The sequence below is a fragment of the Podospora pseudopauciseta genome (assembly GCF_035222475.1).
Source record: "Podospora pseudopauciseta strain CBS 411.78 chromosome 2 map unlocalized CBS411.78m_2, whole genome shotgun sequence".
Taxonomy (NCBI): domain Eukaryota; kingdom Fungi; phylum Ascomycota; class Sordariomycetes; order Sordariales; family Podosporaceae; genus Podospora; species Podospora pseudopauciseta.
The window spans coordinates 3,151,489-3,171,502 of NW_026946663.1; the positions used below are offsets into that span (position 1 = coordinate 3,151,489).

A 20,014-nucleotide genomic window follows, 5' to 3' on the forward strand; every position below is an offset into this window, starting at 1 on the left:
CAAGAAACACAAACAACAAACAGAATGCCAAGCGAGTGCCCCTGAGCCCCTGAATCCTTTGTCAATTGGGTCTTTGGCACTCCGGCAAACACTTGGTCCACATTGCTCCCTCCTTCGTTTTTGAAAACCAACATCTTGAATGGGCTTTCCTCTCAAGCAGATTATCCATCTTCAAGCAGCCTTCCACTCTTCATAACCACCAGGAAACTTCGTCCACCAGCGTGCGCATATCACGAACAAAGCTATTGCATCTCACAAAGACCAGAAACACTACCCTAAGATATGCTTAGTGGCAGTTGGAGGAGTGTACTTGCTCCAGATGGTAACTTTTTAAACCACTTCCCCGCTACCTCTTTGATGTTGCTCGAGAACCTCCCCATCATCCCCCCTGCGTTTAAACTCAAGAAGTTAAAAGTATGTCCCCGGAATCATTCGATTTTCGCCAGCACCGAGGGGTTTGGCCAGTTGTGGAAGAGACTGATGAATGGTGGGCTATTTGGGCGAGGCTCACTCACCTTCAAACTTCTTGCGGGCGAGTTCGCCGCCTGCCACTTGGGTTTCAAAAAATTCTCAGCCAAAGAAATAAAAAATCCAAGACGGAATATTTATAGAAGAAAAAATAATAAAAAAAAAAAAAAAAAAAAAAAAAAAAAAGAGACAGGCTCACTTTCAGGAAATACATCACCAGCCTCCCGTCTGGGTCGATGGCTTCGATATAGACGGTTTGGTCCCAATAACTGGAGCCACCAGGGATGATGTCGAGGAACGCTGTGCCTTTGGGCGCTGCGTCTTCGACTGCGGGGTCGATGGTTCGGATCCGGCTATGTTTGAGCAGATGTCCGCGAGGGATGAGCTGGTGTTCTGCCATGACTTTTGCCATGCCGGATTCTGCCATGTCGATCTTCTGTCACGGTTGGTGGTTGAAGTACTGAGTGAGAGCAACGAGACCTACCTAGCCACCTCAGGTACCTCCCTAGTTATACTCACAGGGCTGACAGCTTCTTAGCGGAATCTTGGTGCACTTTTGAAACACACGCCATTCTCGTGACTAGTTACTCTCTGTCGGATGGAGAGAATGTATGAAAGATATGTTGGCTCCCAAGTTATCGATGGGTCATACGAGCTACGCAGTGGCAAATAGGTATGCACCCTCGTGCCTGACGCATGTGGAAAATATCCTACAAGGGGGGACAACAGGAGATGGAATTGAAAAAAAATAAAAAATAGAAGGTAAAGGGAAAAAAATACCATCAAAAAGCTCACCGAGCAGCCCACATTGGGGGTGCCCAGCTACGAAAACCTGTAAAGGTTTTACTTCGCCAAAGGCTCGGACGGACACCATTGGTACTCTTTAGTCCTTACCCAAATCAGTGCCGCGACTCCCAATACTGCTATGCCATTTGGCAGGAGCCGAGTTGGGAGTCTCATTCGATGATCAAAAGGGCGCGAGAGTTGGTATATATACCGTGGGAGCAGGGAGCAAGTGCTCTCGGACGACAACCAACACCGAAAGAGCGTTGCTCTTGACACAGGACCCTGATGTTGTCCAGACCTAGTAGTTAAGAAGTATTAGAGTGCCTAAGCTGGGTCTGTCAATCAGGTAGGTAGCCATCAGTTTCGCTCCAAGTGCAAGTCAGTCTTGAAATTCCCGTCGACTCCTTTCCCCTTCGTCTCGATTGCGTGGCAGACATGACAGATTCTCCGCGGTGTAAACAATAAAGACGACACTTTCGAAGAATATTTATCTATACCTGCCATTAACTTTGCTGGGAAATGTCCGGTGATGCTCCGTAGGCTCATCACGAGTTGACGGTTCTCGCCCATACCGCATGTTACCTAAACAGCCAAGCAAGCAGAGAACAAAACTAATCAAAGAGAGATATCAGTGACACTGAACTGATTTCCTCTCTTTTCTCACATCTTCAACATCCCAACCGACAGCATTTGTCGTCCACCCCGCCACCTAATCCCAAGTGAAAAGGGTTAGGGCTGCACATCCAACTCATCCCTAAGCCAAGCACGCCAGGGATCATCCCCTAACAACTCCCAAGTCTCCACCAACACAAAAAAGCGAGAAAAAAAGTTCAAAAGAACTCTTCCTTGTTGGAAGGACGCAAAAGTTTGGACGATCCGCCCAGGGGTCGAACCTGGAACCTCCTGATTACTTGATCTTTTGGAATCGTAGTCAGACGCGCTGCCATTACGCCAGCGGACCTTGGTTTTTTTGTTGGGGACTTGCCTAGAGGTTGAGTTTATGATGTCGACATGGCGGCAACAGTATATGGTCAAATATTCCCACAATCCAATGCCACATCTATGTAATGATCCTACTCCTTATCTTTATACAGCTGCAGATAACTTGCTTTGAGCCTATCAAGAATGTCAGCAATAAGCTCGCGAAGTACCAACAAGAGCACTCACCTCATATGTAAATGCTCATCAGCAGTCAACACCTTCCTCTCGGCATACGGATTCCCCTGCTTCGCCTGCGCATCCCCCTCATGATTCCTAACCCTCTCACTCGGCACAGGCTCCAACAGCGTCGTCCCCACAGGGTGGCAGAAAAACGCAATCGAGTACCTCGGCTCCGTATCCGTCTCACCAGCCACAGACGTCTTGCCCGGACCAGGAAACACCACCCTGTGAACTGTGCTCCTGAGCAGCCCATTAGTCCAGTAAGAAAGCAAATCCCCGATGTTCAACAGGATAGGAGGGGAAGGATCATTCTCAGTCCCCGGTGGCACCACAGGAACAGGAGCCCACGTCTTCCCGTCTTGGGTCAGAATCTCCAGACCAGCCTGTCCCTTGAGGCGGAAGAGAAGGGTCATGGAGCCGTAGTCAGAATGAGCCCCTGCGCGAACATCCTCCTCACGATTTGCGTCAGGGGTATCGGTGTGGGGCGGATAGTAGAGGAACCGGAGGATGGTTCCCGAAGCGCCCCTTTCGCGGAGGTGAGCGTTCTTAAAGAAGTCAGGGGGTGTGACCTGGAGACCGATGCCAAGGAGGGTGTTGATCTTGAGGCAGAGGTTGTAGCAGAGCTCACGGAAGTCGTTGATCTGGCTTTCGTGAGCGGCTATGGTGGGTGGCATGGGTTGGTCGGCTTTGCCGTTGATGAACTCGCCAAAGTTGAAAGCCCTGGACCTACTGTGAGTGATGAAAGCTACGATATATTGGGAGGATTCTCACTCTTTGAAGTCACCGACCTGTTGCCTGTCAGTAGGAGGACGGTACATATCATCATGCGGCACTTACACGCTGGGTTGATGGATCCAATGTCTCATACTGCATAGCAGACCAGCCACGGTTGTTCTTCTGAATAGCACATGCCTGCTTCTCTTCAAGTGGTGCTTTGAAGATCTTCCTGCCCTATGATGGTATGGTTAGATAAGCTTCAGACTCAGCTGTAAAGAAGATGGTACCATATCAAATGCGCCATGTACAGCATCGGCAGGAATATCTTTCCCTGTGTTCTTGATGTATATGAAGCCATGTTCAATGGCAGCCTCCACGAGCTCCTTGGCCACCTGCTCCTGATTCTCCCCCGAGAGGTCAATGACGGGAATCTTTGCAACTTTGTTAGCCATTGAAGCCGTCGTATACCGATCCTGATATGTTTGTCGAATGTGTCGTGTGTTCCCAAAGACAAATGTTTGTTGAGTTGGTTGTTGAGTCAGAAAAGGAGCCGCAGATCGGTCCCGACAGCCGCCGAATGGTCCAACACTAAGTTGCACTGATGATAAGGCAGCGAAGGATGTCAAATAGTTGGACTGGATCGTGTGTCACGATGGAAGCCGGCACGATTCGTAGAGTCAGAAAATAAATAGATAGTACATAGTCTTGAATTACGTAAACAATATTGCAAGAGCTCAGTTATCCCTCGGCATCAAAGATAGATGATAACCGCCCTCTATCCATGAATGAGATCACATCTCCCGGCCGAATGCGGCCACTGTCGGGGTTGGAGTCTATTTGCAGGAAACGGGATCCAGAGACCCAGTTAGTGCAACGATATAGGGCTATCGCGTCGGGTGGTAGACGGTCCCGCCAGCTGATTCATGTAAGCAGTAGAAAGCGATTAAAGTGGGTCCGGCAGCACCACGTCACCCGCGAGTTTGGATCGCCAAAACGATAGAGGGCGACCTGGAAGCTTGGGGACGCGATGCCTTCGGGGGTGCTGCGTGCTGTGGCAGGCCAAGCTGCGGCAGGCTTCTGCGCCTCTTGTCTCCTGCTCCAAAATCCCATCATCACAAAATTCCTCGTCTCCAAGGCTAAATTGATTTACTCCCCCGAGAATTCGCGCCTATCACCACTTGTTTTTCCCATTTTCCTCACATCCGAAGCAACTATCGTCATTTTGGCCTGCAGCCCCAGCCGAGCATTTTGATTGTCGTATTGGTCGCGCAGCAATTCCCACCCGCCCGGCGCTCGAGCCGTGACTTCATCTTCGAGTCTCTCCCTTTCCCTTTCTTCACCTGCGCCCCCGTCGCACCCACAAACCCACCCGCGAATCATTTCTCATCCCAACGCCCGCAGCCACAGTTGGTTGATTCCGCCAAACCTTTGTCGTCGCAGCCATGGCTGCGTCACCCAGCTCCGCCGTCGCCATGTCTGAGGTCGATGCCAGTTCACCACCACCCCAACACCACCATCACATCGAAAAGTCCTTCATGACGGTGGTCACCGACGACGACGGCGACACCAAGATGGCGACGGCTACCCCAGAACCAACCGAGACGCAGCCTCGGGGCAAGAAGCGCGCCCGTGATGATGGCCAGAATGGCAACTCTATCATCGGCAAAGTCAGGCATTTGAAGAAGAACGATGGAGAGCCGCTCTGGCGCGAAGATATCCAATACGACTTTCTCAAGGCCGTCTTCGACAACGAAGACAAGGTCTTCACCAACAGCTACGAACCACAACGTCTGGGCAAGCAATGCTTTGCCGACCTCTACATCGACACGATGGCCAGGAGTAGCAAGACCAGCAAGGTCCTTCGAGACAAGCTGCTTAGTGATCGCGCTGCCGCCAAGGGCATGGCCATGGTCTGCCTCCTGGTCAACATTGGTCGTATGAACACGACCCTTAATTGTACGTTACCGACATTGCTCTGGCGCCGAATCGTTGCTGACCATCCTCCTTGTCACAGTTTTCCCCGAAATGCGAGCCCAGCTCCGAACATACCACGCCATTCCGTCCCTCCAAGCACAAGCAGATTCCAACGCATACAAGCAGCTCCAGGATGCGCCCAGGTTGAAGTCCATTTTGAAGGGCGGTATGGAGGACCGGACAGAGCCCAACTCTCTTGATGCCGTCAAGGCCGTCAACGTGCCGAGAACCAACCCGGTCAACTTGCTGTTCCTGATCTGCAGCAACGCTACTAAGGTTGCTGAGCTGCACTTCCCGCCCGGCGGCGAGTTCCACGATCTCATCATGAAGAAGCAGTTCACCAGTGAGAGCCGCGCGAGGGCCTTTTTGTGGATCATTTGGTTCTACCTGGAGTCCGACTTCACCGAGGAAGGTTGCGAAGAGAACCCGTTCGGTGCCGGTGTGGACTACGGTGTTGATGTCGCCAATCAAGGAGTTCCACAGCTGGTGCTCATGTCGGAAGAGGAAATGGTACTCGAAAACGTCGATACAGAAGAGGAGAAGAGGTTCGGCCGAGAGAAGCAGGAGATGCGGCGGAAGATCATTGAGGCCGACCAACAGTTCATGGCAGAAAGCCAGACCAAACGAGGAGGTCGAGCTCGCGCCCTGGCTGGAGAGGAAGTTGGTCCGAGCACCGGCATCTTACCACGGATTCGCCCTTCTAAGCACGAGAGCGACCATGATAGTGTCAGGTCGACTCCGCCGCGTGCTTTGCTCGGCAGGCCATCTGTTGGTGCCAGCACTGGACGACGTGGTCCCCACTCACTGAAATATGTGGTCGATGGCTCGTCGCCTGGGGGCCCTCAGCTGGAAGGAATCGTTGCTCGGAAACCTCGACCACCGACTGCTCACCAGATAGCTGTTGAGCGCAATAGAAATCAGCGTGTGGAGTACATCTTGGATCGTCGTCTCCGGAAATCCTATCACCAGGCACGAAAGATTCGCCGTGTTGACGGGGCGATTATCCACGCTCTTCAGAGACTGGAGCAGCTGGACGATGAAGACCCATGGGAGGACAGCGAGGATGAAGACACGGTCAAGATCCACAAGGCGGCCATTGAAAACGCCGGGGTCAATGTTGATACTCACCACTTCCGGGAGAGGGGTTACGGCGGGCTGTGTCAGCTCAAGAATGAGACAGATGACTTTGGCGAGCAGTTCCACGCGTACACTGCTACCCTTCGACGCGTCTCCCGACGGCTCACCCGCTGGGAGAACAGCGATGATCCAAACCTGGGGGTTATCGCGCCGATCAAGCGGCCAAAGGCGACGAATGGAACAGTCAATGGTGATGGTTCCGATGGGGAAGGTGACCAGTCACCTTCCAAGGAACCGATCGACCCTGCCGAGACTGAGGACGAGGCGGAGATGATGTCGGGACGTCAGACCAAGACTGTGCGCCGTCCAAAGGCCAACGGGCTCAACAGGGGTGACACTAATGGTGACACGCCCATGGAGGAGGCCGACGACCTGGATGATGTGGATAGGGGGTTGCTCGGTCTGGGTGATGAGGATGAGGGTGATGGTCAGGGGGATGATGATCTGGATGATGTTGAGAAGACGCTTCTTGGGTTGGATGGGGATTCGGACTCGGAGTAGAAATCTGACTGTTTTTACCTTGGGCCGAAACCTGGGGTTTTTGTCGGTTTTTGCAAAAGTAATCAAAGAGGATAGACAGAGAAAAATGGGTGGATAAACAGACTACCACACACCCAATGCCTCCTCCATTTCTCATGAACTGAGGAAAAGGGGGGTTGTGTATTACATTTCCTGGGGAGGGGAACTTTTCACTAGGCCTTGTTCGTCGGGATCAAAAAAGAATAAAACGGAGTTTTGGTAAGGGGATTTGCAAGGCGTTTGGGAGGGGTGGGTAAAGGAGGGCAGTTGCCCCTCGAAGGCTGGGCTGGAGAGGGCGCGGATGAGCCATGTTGCCCATCGACACCCCCCTGAAGGGCACTAGGATGGGGGAATCGGGTTCTTGCTTTCAGGTGTATACCACCTTTCCTTCATATTCAGCTAGCCAGCGAGAAGAAGAATTACTGTCGTGATAGTTGATTAGTGTGGCAGAAACAACGTGCATTTTTGCTGTAACCTATCTTTTCAATGTTTATTCAGTGATTCCACTACCTGTACCGCAACCTAACGAACAACTACTTCAACATTACAATCAACTCATCCCTCATTCCCTCCCATTCCCAGCCCCAGCCGCCGCAGGCCCAGGAGCACCAACCAACCACCCAACCCCACTAACCAACGTCCCCATCGCCGCATTCTTCAACTGATCCCTCTTCCTCGCCCTCTGTTGTCCACCCTCCCCGTCATGACTCCCACCAGTAGGACTCACCACCTCCCCTCCCCCCGACCTAGCACTATCCATACTCCCCCTCTCGCTCCCATTCTTATCCCCCCCCCCAGCCAAACCCCCCACAACCCCCCTCCCCAACCCCCCCAGCGCCCCCCCAGCAGCCCTCTGCAGCCCACTCAGCGCGCTCAAATTCCTCGGCGCCGTCAACCCCGTCGCCCTCGCCAAATCAAACAAACTCATCGGCGCCTCCTCCTCCTTACTATCCCGTCCCCTACTGCTCCCACCAACCCGTGCTTGTTTTGCCTTGTTCGTACTGTTAAATCCCCCCGGCATGTTTGTGCCCGAGACACTATCCCCCCTCCAATCCCACTCCTCCTCCCTCTCCTCCTCCTGCCTAACCTTCACCTCCAGCTCCTCCTCCGCCCGTCGATAAACATTCAAAATCTCCTGCAGCGTCGCCCTCGGTGCGATCCTCAACGCAACGCTCAAACACTCAATCCTCTGCTCCAAGTGCCTAATCTCTTCGTTCGCGCTCCCGGTCCCAAAATGCGTCGGTTTGGTCGTCCTCGCCGTGCGCCGGTACTTCCCCGCCTGCAGCGCCACTCGCCACGAGTAATCATCTTTTTGTTGGTCGGTAGCAGGGGAATCGAGACGGGTTACGACAAAAGAGTAGGCTGTCTCAAAATCTTCTTCTGTTAAAGCCGCGTCGATGCACATGGCTGTGATGCGTTGAGACACCTGTTCTGGCGGGTGCGGGAGAGAGGATGGATGAGAGGAAGAAGGAGATTGTTTAACCAGCCCGGCTTGGACCATCCGGTTGCCCAGGTCGACAAAGTCCTGGAGCCGGGTGTATGATTTGGGGTTTTGCTCGAGGATTTTGCCAATGATGGAGATCGGATCCGAGTGCACCCGCAGGACAATAGGGGTGAAAGGTTCGCCTTGTTTGAGGACTAGACGGTATTCACTTAGGGTGTGGGTGGCTTGGAGGAGGGCCTCGACTTTTTGGGCGAGGGGGTGGGATTTGGGGAGGGTGGAGGGGAAGGCTTTGATTCTGAGGGAGGACTATTAGTATGGAGAAAGTGAGAGGAGTTGAGAAGGCGTTGGCTTACATCTCATCACACTTCTTGAGCCCACCGCGAGTGCGGTTGGGATTGGAAGCGTTGTCGTAGGCCGTCATGGCGGTGGCGTAGACCGTGTCTTGCAGCACCTTCTCGTCCAGGGGCCTGTCAGGGGCGTCTTCGTACAACGACCGCGCCAAGGAGTAGCCTTTCGGCAGTTAGTAAAGAGAAGAACAGAACCTAGAAGAAACAACCTACGTGTGTTGAAAAGCAACGCCTTGAGAATCTCAACCTCCAAAAACTCTTTTTTCAACTTGCTGAACACCCCCTTAGGAGTGGCCTCAAGAGACACCTCCTCAGCACCCCAATCCCGAAGCCAGAGAATCTCATTTCTCGCCCCCAACCAAAATTTATCGTCTGTCTTTGGGCCGTTGTGGTTGAGATGATGAATCAACTTGCTGGCCTGTTCTTTCTGGTCACGTTCATCTTGTAACAAGGCGAGCTCTCCGGCTCTTCTAATGGTGCAAGCTTGGCCGGCATGGGTGAGAAGATGAGCACTGAGAATCAGTGCCTCCAAGAAAGCGACAGCAGAGTTGTCGGGCGCCGTCAAAATATTCGATGAAGCCAACAGATCATTCCGCATAAACGTCGCGGTTTTGGTGGAGATGATGTCCTCAGATATTTGCTCGGCAAGGGGCGGCAGGAGTGCGACAGCTGAGGGAAAAGGGGGCAGCGGATCTAGACCACGGAGGTTCGCAACCTGAGCCGCGATACTATATGCCCCCTCAATCGCCTCAGATGACGCTTCCGGAAGCACATAGGCCGATGCCAATGCTGCCTGCGCATAGGCTCGCTGCACACGGTCTTGCTGTTGTTCTGTCAACTCCAGCTTCCCCCAGCCGGCCAGGTCAGCATCTCCTGGACCACCCCACTGTTGAATAGCATTGACGGCCACCCTCCAGTTCTTTGACGCTTGCGTGGTGAGCCAGCGAAGAACCTCGTCGTATCCGGCACAAATCCCGTCGTCTTCCTCGCTGTTGGGAGAAACGATACTACGTCTCCTGGTCTTCCACTTCTTTTCGTCCACAAGCCATGGACCGATTAGACCCCGCAAGTCTCGTCCTACTACGGGCAAGTCCTCTTCCCTGGCTCCGGTCCGAGACAGTAACAGATTGACGGCAACACGATCTGGGAGTTCCTGAAAAGCAGACAAGGTGTATTGAATTGGATCCTCTGGGTGGTATTCGCAGTTTCGTCGTAAAAGCGGCAAGATTGTCGAGATTAAAAGGGTCCGCACGTATGCCGACTGATCCATGAACGGCAGCAACAAGGTCGGGAGCTCCGCGAGCAAGCCAGCCTCCTCGTCCACTTTGTATGACCTCCGGACAAGGAAGGAGGCGATAGGGTCATCCCCAACCTCTTTTGGTGTATCCTTGAAAGTCAAGGGCAGTAGTCGAAGCTTGCGCACCCGCTTTGTCGCATCCCTCTCGGCTAGCGTCTCTACAGATGAAGCATCGACGTCATGGTTGGTGTTTTCTGAAAGTGTTCCCTTTTCGATCTTCTCGAGAAATCCGACGTATTTGGTTGATTGTAAGGTTTCGGGGAGGTATGTCAGGAGAATGCGCAACACCAGGTCTTTGCGCAGGACAGTGTCATGGCGGGCAGCAAGGACAGCCAAGCTATCGATATCGGCCTGAACAGCAAAGTGCACGGCAAGGAGGACCAGCTTTGCCGGTGATAGTGAGAGGGTCATTATTTTCGAGGCTCCTGTATCCGAGATTCGTACTATCGACCTAGAGAATGAATGGAACGGTGCAAAATCGCATGTCGAATCACGTCGGATATGCCTTCACATGGCAACTTGTCAGTCAGCGACAAGGACACGGAGCTGAGAGCTTCCACAAACAGCAGTTGGGGATCATGAACACATTCGCTCTTGGCATCTTTCCCCAAGAAAGCGGCAGGGATAGGGGTCATCCAGCCAATCGAAGGCCGGGCATTTCGCCCGCAGTCCGTCATTGTGGGTCATCCCTGCTGTGGCTTGACCTGCAAAAGTGTGGCTGCCACTCTCCCGTGCGTGTGTCTGTTGCTGGCCAAGCTCCAAGTGGGAACATCACATTGACTTTGGACGCCGACGACATTCGCGACCTCCCCTCAACTTCCCCTCCTGCCACACCACAAACAGGGAAATTCATAGCCCATCATGGCGTCCGGATACGGCGTGAACGGCGGTGGGTAGCCTGGACACGTCCCAATGGCCTCAATTGGCCCTCACCTAGCAACATATAAACTAACAATGCCCTCGCAGGCCCGTCTCGGTGCTTCCCCTTCTGGCAGGAGCTGCTCTCGTGCTACGTTGTCAACACCACCGAATTCGATGACTCTGGAAAGGCCAAGTGCGCCGGACACATGGAGGACTACTACGAGTGCTTGCACCACAGAAAGGAGGTTAGCGACTGCCCCGAGCGCCGGCGCAAACATCATAGGGAACCTCTCGCTGATCGAGATTGTGATACAGGCTGCCAGAGTCAAGGCCCTGCAGGCTGCTTACAGAGCTGCCGAGGCCAAGAAGCTGAAAGAGAATCCTCCGAATGCTACGCAAATAAGGAATCTGGGGCTGCTAGACAAGGAGGACGACACAAAGAAGGTGCTTGGATCGAGCTAGACGGGGCCGATGAGAGAATAGACGTTTTCGATGTGCTTATACAATTACTGGCGGTGGTTTGCAACCCGGCAATGGTGAGAAACGAAGCTGATACATTCATGTTAGTCGAGCTCTGGAAAATGGTGACTTGTTCGTTGATAATGGGTTGGGTTTGGTTTGTGCTGCGGTAGGCCAAGTGAAGCATATCTTCTGAACCACCGAGAGAGCTTTGTAGGGCTCGGATGTAAACAAATACCGGGAGCAACTCAGCAGAGCCCAGGAGCCAGAACCTGAAGGGCAGACGCCTGTGTCTCCGCAAACCATGCTTCGAGTGGAAACTTCACCTGCGTGCCTTCCGTTTTGTCTGGTCTGGCAGTGAGTGCATTCACTTCTCTCAGGTTTGGCCCTTCCTTTCCAGCGACTTTCCTTCTTCTCGACCAGGCTGTCGACCATTTTGGTTCCTGCTTGCATCTTGTTTGCGCATCCGGGAAGCCTTCAGGCCCACAGAGTCGCCTTTTCTTTCGACATTTCATTTCCTCCAGTCACTCGTTGATTCCCTTCAAGATGCCTAGCCTCCGAGGCATCGAGATTTCCATCTCTACGAGCCCAGACGATGAACGAATCCCCGAGTACCCGCATCCAGAAGGTTCAAGATGTCCAGCTCGTAGCTTCTCTCAGACTGTTCCCGACGATATACCCAAGAGCTTGGCCACGACCTTTCACCCAACCCCAGCTCAGTACCACAAGTATGGGCCGTCAGTGTCTGTCTACATTCCATCTGTTTCTGGTGAGATTTTCGATCGAAGATGGTGCAGAGGCATCCGCTAATTCGGTCCAGGAACTCGTTTCTCAATCAACTATGCCGTCAATGCTCCGCCGCCTTCCCCTTGCAAGTTTGTTTTCTTTCGACTCTACATGAACGCCAGGCCCATTTCCGCCTGGGGGATTGAACCAGCTGTCAAGAATAATGGAAGGGTAGTCAAGTCCCTCTGGGCGCCAACATCTCGATACATGGACCAAGTCGGGATCGAAAGCCGCAACTTCGTCTTCTTGCCAGGCCAGGAGCACAAATCTGTGGCAGAGGATGGCGGTTTGATTGAGATACAAGCCTTTCGCGCTAAAGCACGGCGGGCTAGAGCTCCAAAGCTGGAAGAATATAGACTTCAAGACAACTATGGCATAGCGTAAGTGTCTTTGACTGCGAGTTGTCAACTTTGTCCTCTAACTTCAATGCTAGGGCTCCCAGTGTTGGTCTTGTTGAACAACCTCAAGACATGTGTTACTACACCTTCATATTGATGGATCCCAAGGAGTCACCCTTTGCCTCGTTCCGTTTTCACTACCGCACCTGGAGTAACCTCGAGCAGCTGAACTTGATCCCCACAAAGGAGCTCGACTTTCTCCGAAACATCTCGCCAAACACAAAGCGTGATAGCGGCCCAAGTATCGACTCCACCGAGAACGGTTCATCGGAAGAGGTTCGGTCTCCTTTGGAGAATTCGGATGAGGCAGTCTTTGACGACAGCGAAGAGGTGGAACAAGAAAACGTCTTGCGTCGCAAACCCTCGGTCTACGTGCTCAACACGCCACCCGAGCGGTTCCAGGTTTCCACATCCAAGGCTGTGCTGCCCCAGCCGAGCAAAGCACTTAGGGATTGCTACCGTGAGTCGTATCTCCAGCGCCCTCTGCCAGAACTCCCCATTCACCAGCCTTCTGGCAGACCTTCACGACGATCCTCGGCTGCATCTGCCGTCTCTGCAGTGTCGGGAGCTCCCTCGATAACGCCTTCGCTTTGCCAACATATCGACGATGACTCTTTTAGTTTGGATAACACCGAGTTTGGCGTTGCAGCGGTGGCGAAGAGGGTTAGGTCGCCCGAGTCTGTGAGGCAGCTTGTCACCCCTGAGGCGGATGAGAATGTTGATGTTGGCAACGAAGAGGAGTATTCGATTTCTAATTATGAAATGTCGCCTCTTTCGACGAATGGATCGATCACCGAGTCGAGGTTGTCTCCTGGGGGGTATTATCCGATGACGGGAAGCAAGTTTGATAATGGACTGGCGAGTTTTTCGCCACCGCATCGACACCAAGCTGCTTACCCGCTCAGGCAGTATACCAGGCCGCCGTCGGTGTCGTTTTTCCATCCTCAGCAGGAAAATCATCATCAGAATATTGATCAGTTGATCACTCAGCAGGAGACGCTGACGTTGACAGAGGCGCAGTGGATGAGCCGCAGTCCTTCTCCTCCACAGACGACGCAAGGAGGAGATGATGGGAGACGACGTGTTTGGAGCCCGAAGGCGGCGGAGAGGGCTGGGAGTAGGGGGGGCCTTTTTTCTGGGTTGAAGAAGAAGAAGTTTAGTGCTTCACCTAGGAAGCTTGCGCAGATGGTTAGGAGGAGGGAGGTCTCTGTTGGTAATAAGGGGGAGACGGGGAGTGAAGGTAGTGGGGAGAGGGTTGGGAACTGGATTTGATGTGGGTGTGAGCAGATGCTGGTTGGGGAATAGAAGTTTTCTTTTTTTTTTCTTTTTTTTTTTTAGGGAACAGGTCTTTTTGGGATGGTGTTTGGAATGTTGTGTTAAATTATACCCTGATGTACAGCTAGTTTACTGTTTGGTTTTCATGAAGGAAGATATGATATGTTACGTTGGGTGTATTAAAGTACATACAATGGGCTGCTGATGCTTTTCATGAGAGGAGTAATTTCCTAGATTATTACCACCATTTCTCGCACAGGACCCTGCTCTTGTCTATGCCTAGACCTTGTGGGGAGGGAGAGGTCAGGCCGTCGACAAATTGGTCGGTCATGGAGGGTACACCGCATATGTAGACTGCCACGTCGTCTTTGTGCTCCCCGATGGCGTTTGAGACGTCGGAGAGGGATATCCTTCTCTTTTCGAAAGGTATGGATAAATTTTTGGTTGCTATTTCGTTTGTTGAGATGTTGTTTGTGTTGGTGGGGCCACCAGTGGTGGTGAGGAAGAGCTTGATGTTGCCTTTCAGGGGGTCGTTTTGGTTGGAGAATAGATTGATGATTCGGTCGAGGAAGAGGGCTTGGGAGGTGTCGCCTGATTGGATTTTGCTGTTGGGGTCTTTGAGAGAGTAGAGGAGGGTTATTTCGGGTTGGGGGCGGGTGGTAGAGATGTGGGAGAGGATGCTGATTAGGGGGTTTATGCCAACTCCTCCTGCCACCAACACCAACTTTTTGAAGTTTGGGGGTGTGCTACTAGATCTGGGAGAGGATAATAACGGCTGTTGTTCGGAGGGACGTGATAATATTTGGGGTGGGTAGGTGAAGGAACCGCCTATGCGGATGCGGACGGGGGTGTGTAAGAGGGTGGAGGGGTCCTGCCAGAGGTAGGCTGCTGGGGGGTTGAGGGGGGATTGCTGGACTGCTAGTTCCATGTGGGGGTGGGATGGGGGTGAGGTTATGGTGAAGCCGCCGGGTTTTTGGCAGGAGGGGAAGGGGGGGTAATAGAGGTCTACCCATTGGCCGGGGAGGAAGCTGATGGGGGGTTGGGAAGGTTGGGAGGGCGTGAGGTGGAAGAGGCGGATTGCGGGGGTTATGGGGGTTATGGTGGTTATGAGGAGTTCGTGGAGGGACTGGAGGGATGTTAGTAGAGCTGGGGGATGAAGGAGGACAGGGAAAGAGGTACGTTATCGCGGGGTTCGTGAGCGGTGCGGTCGATGTGGGTTGTTTTGATGGCGGGGGTCATGGTGGAGGTTTTGGTGGGGGTTTGAACGATTTGGAGCCAAATTTGAGAAATCTTGGGAGGGATATGGGAGAGTAATGATTGAGGCAAAGAACTGCGTTTTATAATCATCAAGTTCATAGATCAAGTGGTCGAAATGAGGTTGTTTACGTACGCATTCTTGTGAGGTTGGATCCGGGGTTAAGAATGAGCGTGAGGAGCTGGTTGACCCCACCAAGTTGGTCAGTTTGAGCAAGTACTCTTATTGCATGTAGTATTTCACAATACCTACGTTCTGGGTTTTCACCTAGGTAGATCTTTACGAAGTCTAGAAAGATGTTTTGTGACCTTTTCTAACCTATATCTACAGAATCTGCAAAATAACATGCTGTGCTTGTGCTAGGTGTTGGTAACACATGTGAATGTGGTGAACTTGTTTAAGTTTCACAAGCAGAAATGCCAAGGTGGGTTGGGTGTGGGCCTGGTCAGTGCGGTTGAGGCCACAGGGATCGTGGCCTATCTAGCGGGAAAGCTGCCGGCAGGCAAGACAAACAGGTTCTCGTGACATCCAAAGAAAAGACAACAGCTGCTGCACGCAACAAACCAGCAGTTGGTTTTCCGTCTTTTCGTGCCTGAGGAACCTATGAGCTTTTGGATCGTGTCTCCGCCGCAAGAACCGTCTCAAGCTCTCCAAGCTGGAGCAATCAAGGTATGCCTGATCTTGCGCGCTCACATGGTAGAGGCCCCACTAACCTAGAACCCTACCGGTCACATTTTCTGTACAGGAACGCGCAAGATCCACCAGAGCACTCTTCACCTGCTCAGAGAAACTCGCACGAAACTGGAACCAGGACAGCGGCCCTGCTGACTCCCTCCGCTCCCACAGCTGCCCAGGATGCGAAAAGTGCGAAAGAGTAAGCCCTTGATCTACCTGTGATGCCAGGTGAACTCTTCTGTGCAGCGTAACCTAACCTTATTGACAGGAAGGAGCTCGACTACCACCGCACCGCACACACCTTTCCAGACTATGGGTATTGCGCCTGTGTCCATGAACCTGTCCTGACAACGCCGAAGCTAATCACTGCCTGTGGTAAAGCCCTGTAGAGCGCAGTGTCGACATGTCTCTCCGATCGGTGTTCAAATCGCTTGTACGTCTCGACTTCATTGCCATCATAATGCAGGATTGCTACTAACTTTCCTAGAATCCCTGGGGTGCGAAAGCCGTCAACACCCTCGATTCGAGCCCCAAGAAGACGACCGAAAGGCCACAATCGGCCCATTCCAACGACTCTCGAGAAACACCACGAGCGAAGCGGCAGAAGACGAGCCGGGATACCGAAGTAGTACCACGGGGGTCACAAGAGTCTATCGAGGAATTCCCGTCTCAACCGATTCAATCGCGGGGTCACACGTACAGCCCCTCAATATCTCCTTCGCCTATCAGTTCGCATGTTCCTATGTGGAATTCACATGCAATGGCTGAGTACCAGGGTCGAGGCAATCGCCGCCACCGGCATAGGTCTCTTGGTAGCAACAAGAGTCAGTCCTCGGCCGAGGACGTTCCCAGTGCGTTCGGTCAGAAATACACTGCACCCGATAATCAAGAACAAACTCGGTCTAAAGTGCAAAGCGATGCGGCCGACTTGGAGATTCTGAGGAATATATCAGCCCACTTACAGCCTGCCCAACCCAAGGGGAGGAAGAGACTGAAACAGGAATCCCACGAAGACGACGAGCTGGCAATGGGTCATACGCCCAATGATGGCAAAAAGCGCCAGCCAGGGCCCAGCGTCTCTCGCAGGGGCGATATAGTCCCTACACAATTCCCCAGAAAGGCAGCTAACGGTCGTGAGGACTGTCAGTCTCTTGGAGAGTCCGAACGCTTCACTGTTTCTGCAGCAGTCTGCTACCGGAATTACTATTATGTGGCTGGTGAGAAAGGCGGGACAGATGCATGCTACATGCAAGCACATCATGATAAACCTCAGGCGGAACTACGCGCATTTACACAAAATGGAAACCCCCACGGGACGCAACAGTGGCTCAAGCTTACAAACAAGATCAAAGCCTTGCATTTTCACCCGTCCAGTAGCCTCATTAAGGTCACTCAACCCACTGATACATCTCTGGACATCGGTAAACTGCTGGTCATCAAGTTTGTGACTCCTCAGGATGCTTCATCTGTTGCTCGTTGGGCTACAAGGGTTCTCAAGGTAAAGGTGGTGGAAGAGGAAGACAGGTACATATCCTCGAAGCATTTCGTCCTCCGCCCTCGCTAACCATACTCTAGTAACAAGCTCCATGCCATTTATGACAAAGCACTTGGTGAAATCAATCGAGATACCCCATGGTCATCAGCAGGCAAAGTCGCTGGTGCGGGATCTCCTAATGCTCAGCCTCCCGATGCTGGCAAGGCACGGGGCACCAGTGCTAGCATTACACCCAGCCAAGTCTCACCCTCGAACAAACCGAGAGCCACCATCCGCGGTTCCATGCAAGTTTCGGAGCCCGCAACACCCCAACCAGTCGCGACTTACGGCAGACGATCTTCGAGGTCAACTCACGGATCAAGGACAGATGCGACTTCCGCTCCAATTGATGTAGATCTATCATTATCGCCTGAGACCCCTCCTCCGCCTCGTTGGTCTTTGCAAAACAGGAGCTGGTTGGAAGACTGGAAGACACCGCTACAATTTGGCAGAGTACAGGTGACCAAGGATGACATACCAAGACTGGATGAGGGCCAGTATCTGAACGATAGCATCATTGAATTTGGTTTAAAGTACCTTTTTGAAAAATTCACTGACAAGCATCCCGACCTCAGCAAGCGAGTCTACATGCACAACAGCTTTTTCTACACGAGTTTGACCGGGGACGGTGGCAACCAATTCAAGTACGAGAATGTCAAAAGATGGACTGCAAAGGTGGATCTGCTGTCCTATGACTACATTGTCGTCCCAATCAACCAGCACTTCCACTGGTGGGTTGCCATAATTTGCAACCCAGGGAAACTTGATCCGGCTGTTCGTCAGAAGGCAAAAGAAGCCGAAGCCACGATCCCTATCGACGTCGAAATGACTGATGCACCAAAGCTGGCTACGTCTGATGTTGTGGACAAAGCCACCGATGGCAAACCCGGATTTCGCCCATCAGCTTCTACTCAGCCAAAGCAACGCAAGCCTGCTTATAGCCTGGATGACCCCAGAATCATTCTGTTGGACTCGCTCGGATCTAGTCACGGCCCTGCCGTTAAGAACCTCCGCCGATATCTCATTGAAGAGTTCGAAGACAAGCGTGGCAGGAGGCTTGAGCAAGGTGATTGGCCAACTCGCCTTGGGATGAAGGCCACTAATATACCGCAGCAATCGAATCTCACAGACTGCGGAGTCTATGTCCTTGGATACGTGCAAGAGTTTGTCAAGGATCCAGATACCTTTGTCAAGGCTCTGCTGTCTAAGGAGCCGCACGAATGGGCATTAAGTGCCCCCCTATTGCGAACGCTCTGGAGGGATACTATCTTCTACGAAAAGAGTATGACCCGCACAGAGCCTGGCCGGCAGCAAGATGCGGGGATGATCTATCCCATGTCCGCGGAGAGAATGACAAAACTTTTTGCTCAAAGCGCCAAACTGAGCACCTCTCCTTCTCGCGATTCGGCTGTGGGTCGGAGGGAGGAATCACGACATGCAGCTGTACCAGAGCCGCTCAAACCTGTGGAAATGGCGGGAGAACCGGCGCAAGGGCGAATAGGGTCTCCTGTAGAGGCACCAAAGCCCGCGAAAACTGCAAAGGAACCAGCAGGACGTATGATACCGACAGAAGGTGTGCAGGATGTAACCAAGCCTATGGACCTCGTCGTCGACACACCCCTCATTCCTTCTATTGAGGATTCTATCGAGGACTCCCCTACCCCAGAACCTCCTCAAATCACCGACCTCTCCGCACTTGTAGAGCCCGGTTTCTCGAAGCATGTGGCCAAGCCTAAAGAGCGCCCCGCTTCAAAGTTGGGGACTTCGCCGACGCGGCAATCTTCTCATGCGGAAGATGATGAAGTCATACTTGTCCCTTTGGGTCGCCCTGACTCCACATTGTTCACGGCGAGGATATCGAGTTCCCCGGCGGAGGCAAAGAAAGCGGTTGATACGTCGGTGCAAGAGCTCGACGCAAAGTCATTCTGCAACAAGTCAGCCACACCTCCTGGGCACACCAAGAATGCAAAGCTTCGCCAGCCGACGCGCCAGGTTGCCCTAATGTCACAGTCATCTCCCGCCCAGGCTCCCAATCCAAAACGTGCTGATGCTGGCTCCACGTCCACAGGGGCGTCGAAGCGTCCTCATACCGGTTCCACGCCTACTGGGGGTTCTCGCCCAAAACGCCTTGGTGCCAGCTCCCCACCTACCACGGGCTCTCAGTCGAGATATTTTAATGATACCCCATCTCCCGGTCGGAGGCAGCGCGTGGCTACGAATGTAGGAGCTGCGTACACATCCGTGGGTTTTGCACCCACCAGGGAGGCTACCGTGGAGCAGAACTTGGCAGCGGTGAAGCATCATGAGCCGATCAATATTGATGACTCTGATTGAGTTGTGAGCGGTGGTTATTATATTCTAGCAGCAATCCCAAAGCGACGTTGTAGCCATGTTGGGTCCGATTAGACAAGCTTGTTTGTTTCGTTCCATTTTTTCTTCTTCTTATCTATTTTGGCTTGTGGGTTACGGAAACATTGATTATCATCCTGGTTTTCCTCAAGGTAAGGCGCAGAAGAGAGTGGGTATTTATCAATATGTGGGATTATTGGCAAGCATGGGATAGGAGTTTGGGTCCTGGTATTGTTTGTTAGCTGTTTGCCTATCGGAGGAGAGTGGGGGTTGGGGACAGATCTGGGTACCTATGTAGGTGAGGCTGGGGGGGAAGGGTGATAGAGAGCGCTTGATAGAATAGGAGGAGTGCACGGAAGAGGGGGGGGGGTAGGGGCAGAGAAATGAAAAGATATTGTTTTGTGTATGTATTTTTAGACATCAGCGATGGGGAGGGTTCATGGGGAGTTGAGCAATTGTTTCATTTCCCAGGCAGCTTGAAAATTGTTTACCTCGTCTATTTGTGTGTTCATGTGAGAATCTGGCCATGGGTATAATATTGGGTTTATCAAATGGATACTCCTGCATGTTAG

At 52.5% G+C, this 20,014-nt stretch overlaps 7 protein-coding genes and 1 non-coding gene across 8 annotated transcripts; 5 read left to right on the forward strand and 3 right to left on the reverse strand.

Moving 5' to 3' along the window:
• Positions 1-1,720: 1,720 nt before the first annotated feature.
• QC763_208660 (uncharacterized protein) lies at positions 1,721-3,951 on the reverse strand. Its single transcript, XM_062909916.1, has 5 exons — positions 3,420-3,951; positions 3,253-3,366; positions 3,187-3,203; positions 2,422-3,141; positions 1,721-2,370 (listed from the first exon to the last, which is right to left on the reverse strand). Exons 1-5 carry the CDS (start codon positions 3,582-3,584, stop codon positions 2,328-2,330), a joined length of 1,059 nt encoding a protein of 352 aa, XP_062768760.1. The 5' UTR covers positions 3,585-3,951; the 3' UTR covers positions 1,721-2,327.
• Positions 2,127-2,215, forward strand: QC763_0039210. Its single transcript has one exon. It is a non-coding gene; the product is annotated as a tRNA-Arg (tRNA).
• Positions 3,952-4,136: 185 nt separating the features above from the next.
• On the forward strand, positions 4,137-7,237 carry QC763_208670 (uncharacterized protein). The gene is made up of 2 exons (XM_062909917.1): positions 4,137-5,088; positions 5,147-7,237. The coding sequence occupies exons 1-2, from the start codon at positions 4,575-4,577 to the stop codon at positions 6,742-6,744; spliced, it is 2,112 nt and encodes a 703-aa protein (XP_062768761.1). The 5' UTR covers positions 4,137-4,574; the 3' UTR covers positions 6,745-7,237.
• An 87-nt stretch (positions 7,238-7,324) lies between these two features.
• On the reverse strand, positions 7,325-10,651 carry QC763_208680 (uncharacterized protein; the record flags this gene model as incomplete). Its single annotated transcript, XM_062909918.1, has 3 exons — positions 8,767-10,651; positions 8,560-8,716; positions 7,325-8,501 (listed from the first exon to the last, which is right to left on the reverse strand). The coding sequence occupies exons 1-3, from the start codon at positions 10,259-10,261 to the stop codon at positions 7,325-7,327; spliced, it is 2,829 nt and encodes a 942-aa protein (XP_062768762.1). The 5' UTR covers positions 10,262-10,651.
• On the forward strand, positions 9,995-11,173 carry QC763_208690 (uncharacterized protein; the record flags this gene model as incomplete). The annotated part of the gene is made up of 3 exons (XM_062909919.1): positions 9,995-10,739; positions 10,817-10,956; positions 11,027-11,173. Exons 1-3 carry the CDS (start codon positions 10,712-10,714, stop codon positions 11,171-11,173), a joined length of 315 nt encoding a protein of 104 aa, XP_062768763.1. The 5' UTR covers positions 9,995-10,711.
• A 543-nt stretch (positions 11,174-11,716) lies between these two features.
• Positions 11,717-13,626, forward strand: QC763_208710 (uncharacterized protein; the record flags this gene model as incomplete). Its single annotated transcript, XM_062909920.1, has 3 exons — positions 11,717-11,939; positions 11,991-12,336; positions 12,390-13,626. 3 exons carry the CDS (start codon positions 11,717-11,719, stop codon positions 13,624-13,626), a joined length of 1,806 nt encoding a protein of 601 aa, XP_062768764.1.
• Positions 13,627-13,802: 176 nt separating this feature from the next.
• QC763_208715 (uncharacterized protein) lies at positions 13,803-15,240 on the reverse strand. Its single transcript, XM_062909921.1, has 3 exons — positions 15,137-15,240; positions 14,809-15,065; positions 13,803-14,755 (listed from the first exon to the last, which is right to left on the reverse strand). Exons 2-3 carry the CDS (start codon positions 14,983-14,985, stop codon positions 13,868-13,870), a joined length of 1,065 nt encoding a protein of 354 aa, XP_062768765.1. The 5' UTR covers positions 14,986-15,065; positions 15,137-15,240; the 3' UTR covers positions 13,803-13,867.
• A 165-nt stretch (positions 15,241-15,405) lies between these two features.
• Positions 15,406-19,719, forward strand: QC763_208980 (uncharacterized protein). Its single transcript, XM_062909946.1, has 6 exons — positions 15,406-15,553; positions 15,630-15,758; positions 15,828-15,875; positions 15,941-15,992; positions 16,047-17,057; positions 17,142-19,719. Exons 4-6 carry the CDS (start codon positions 15,963-15,965, stop codon positions 19,425-19,427), a joined length of 3,327 nt encoding a protein of 1,108 aa, XP_062768766.1. The 5' UTR covers positions 15,406-15,553; positions 15,630-15,758; positions 15,828-15,875; positions 15,941-15,962; the 3' UTR covers positions 19,428-19,719.
• Positions 19,720-20,014: the final 295 nt, after the last annotated feature.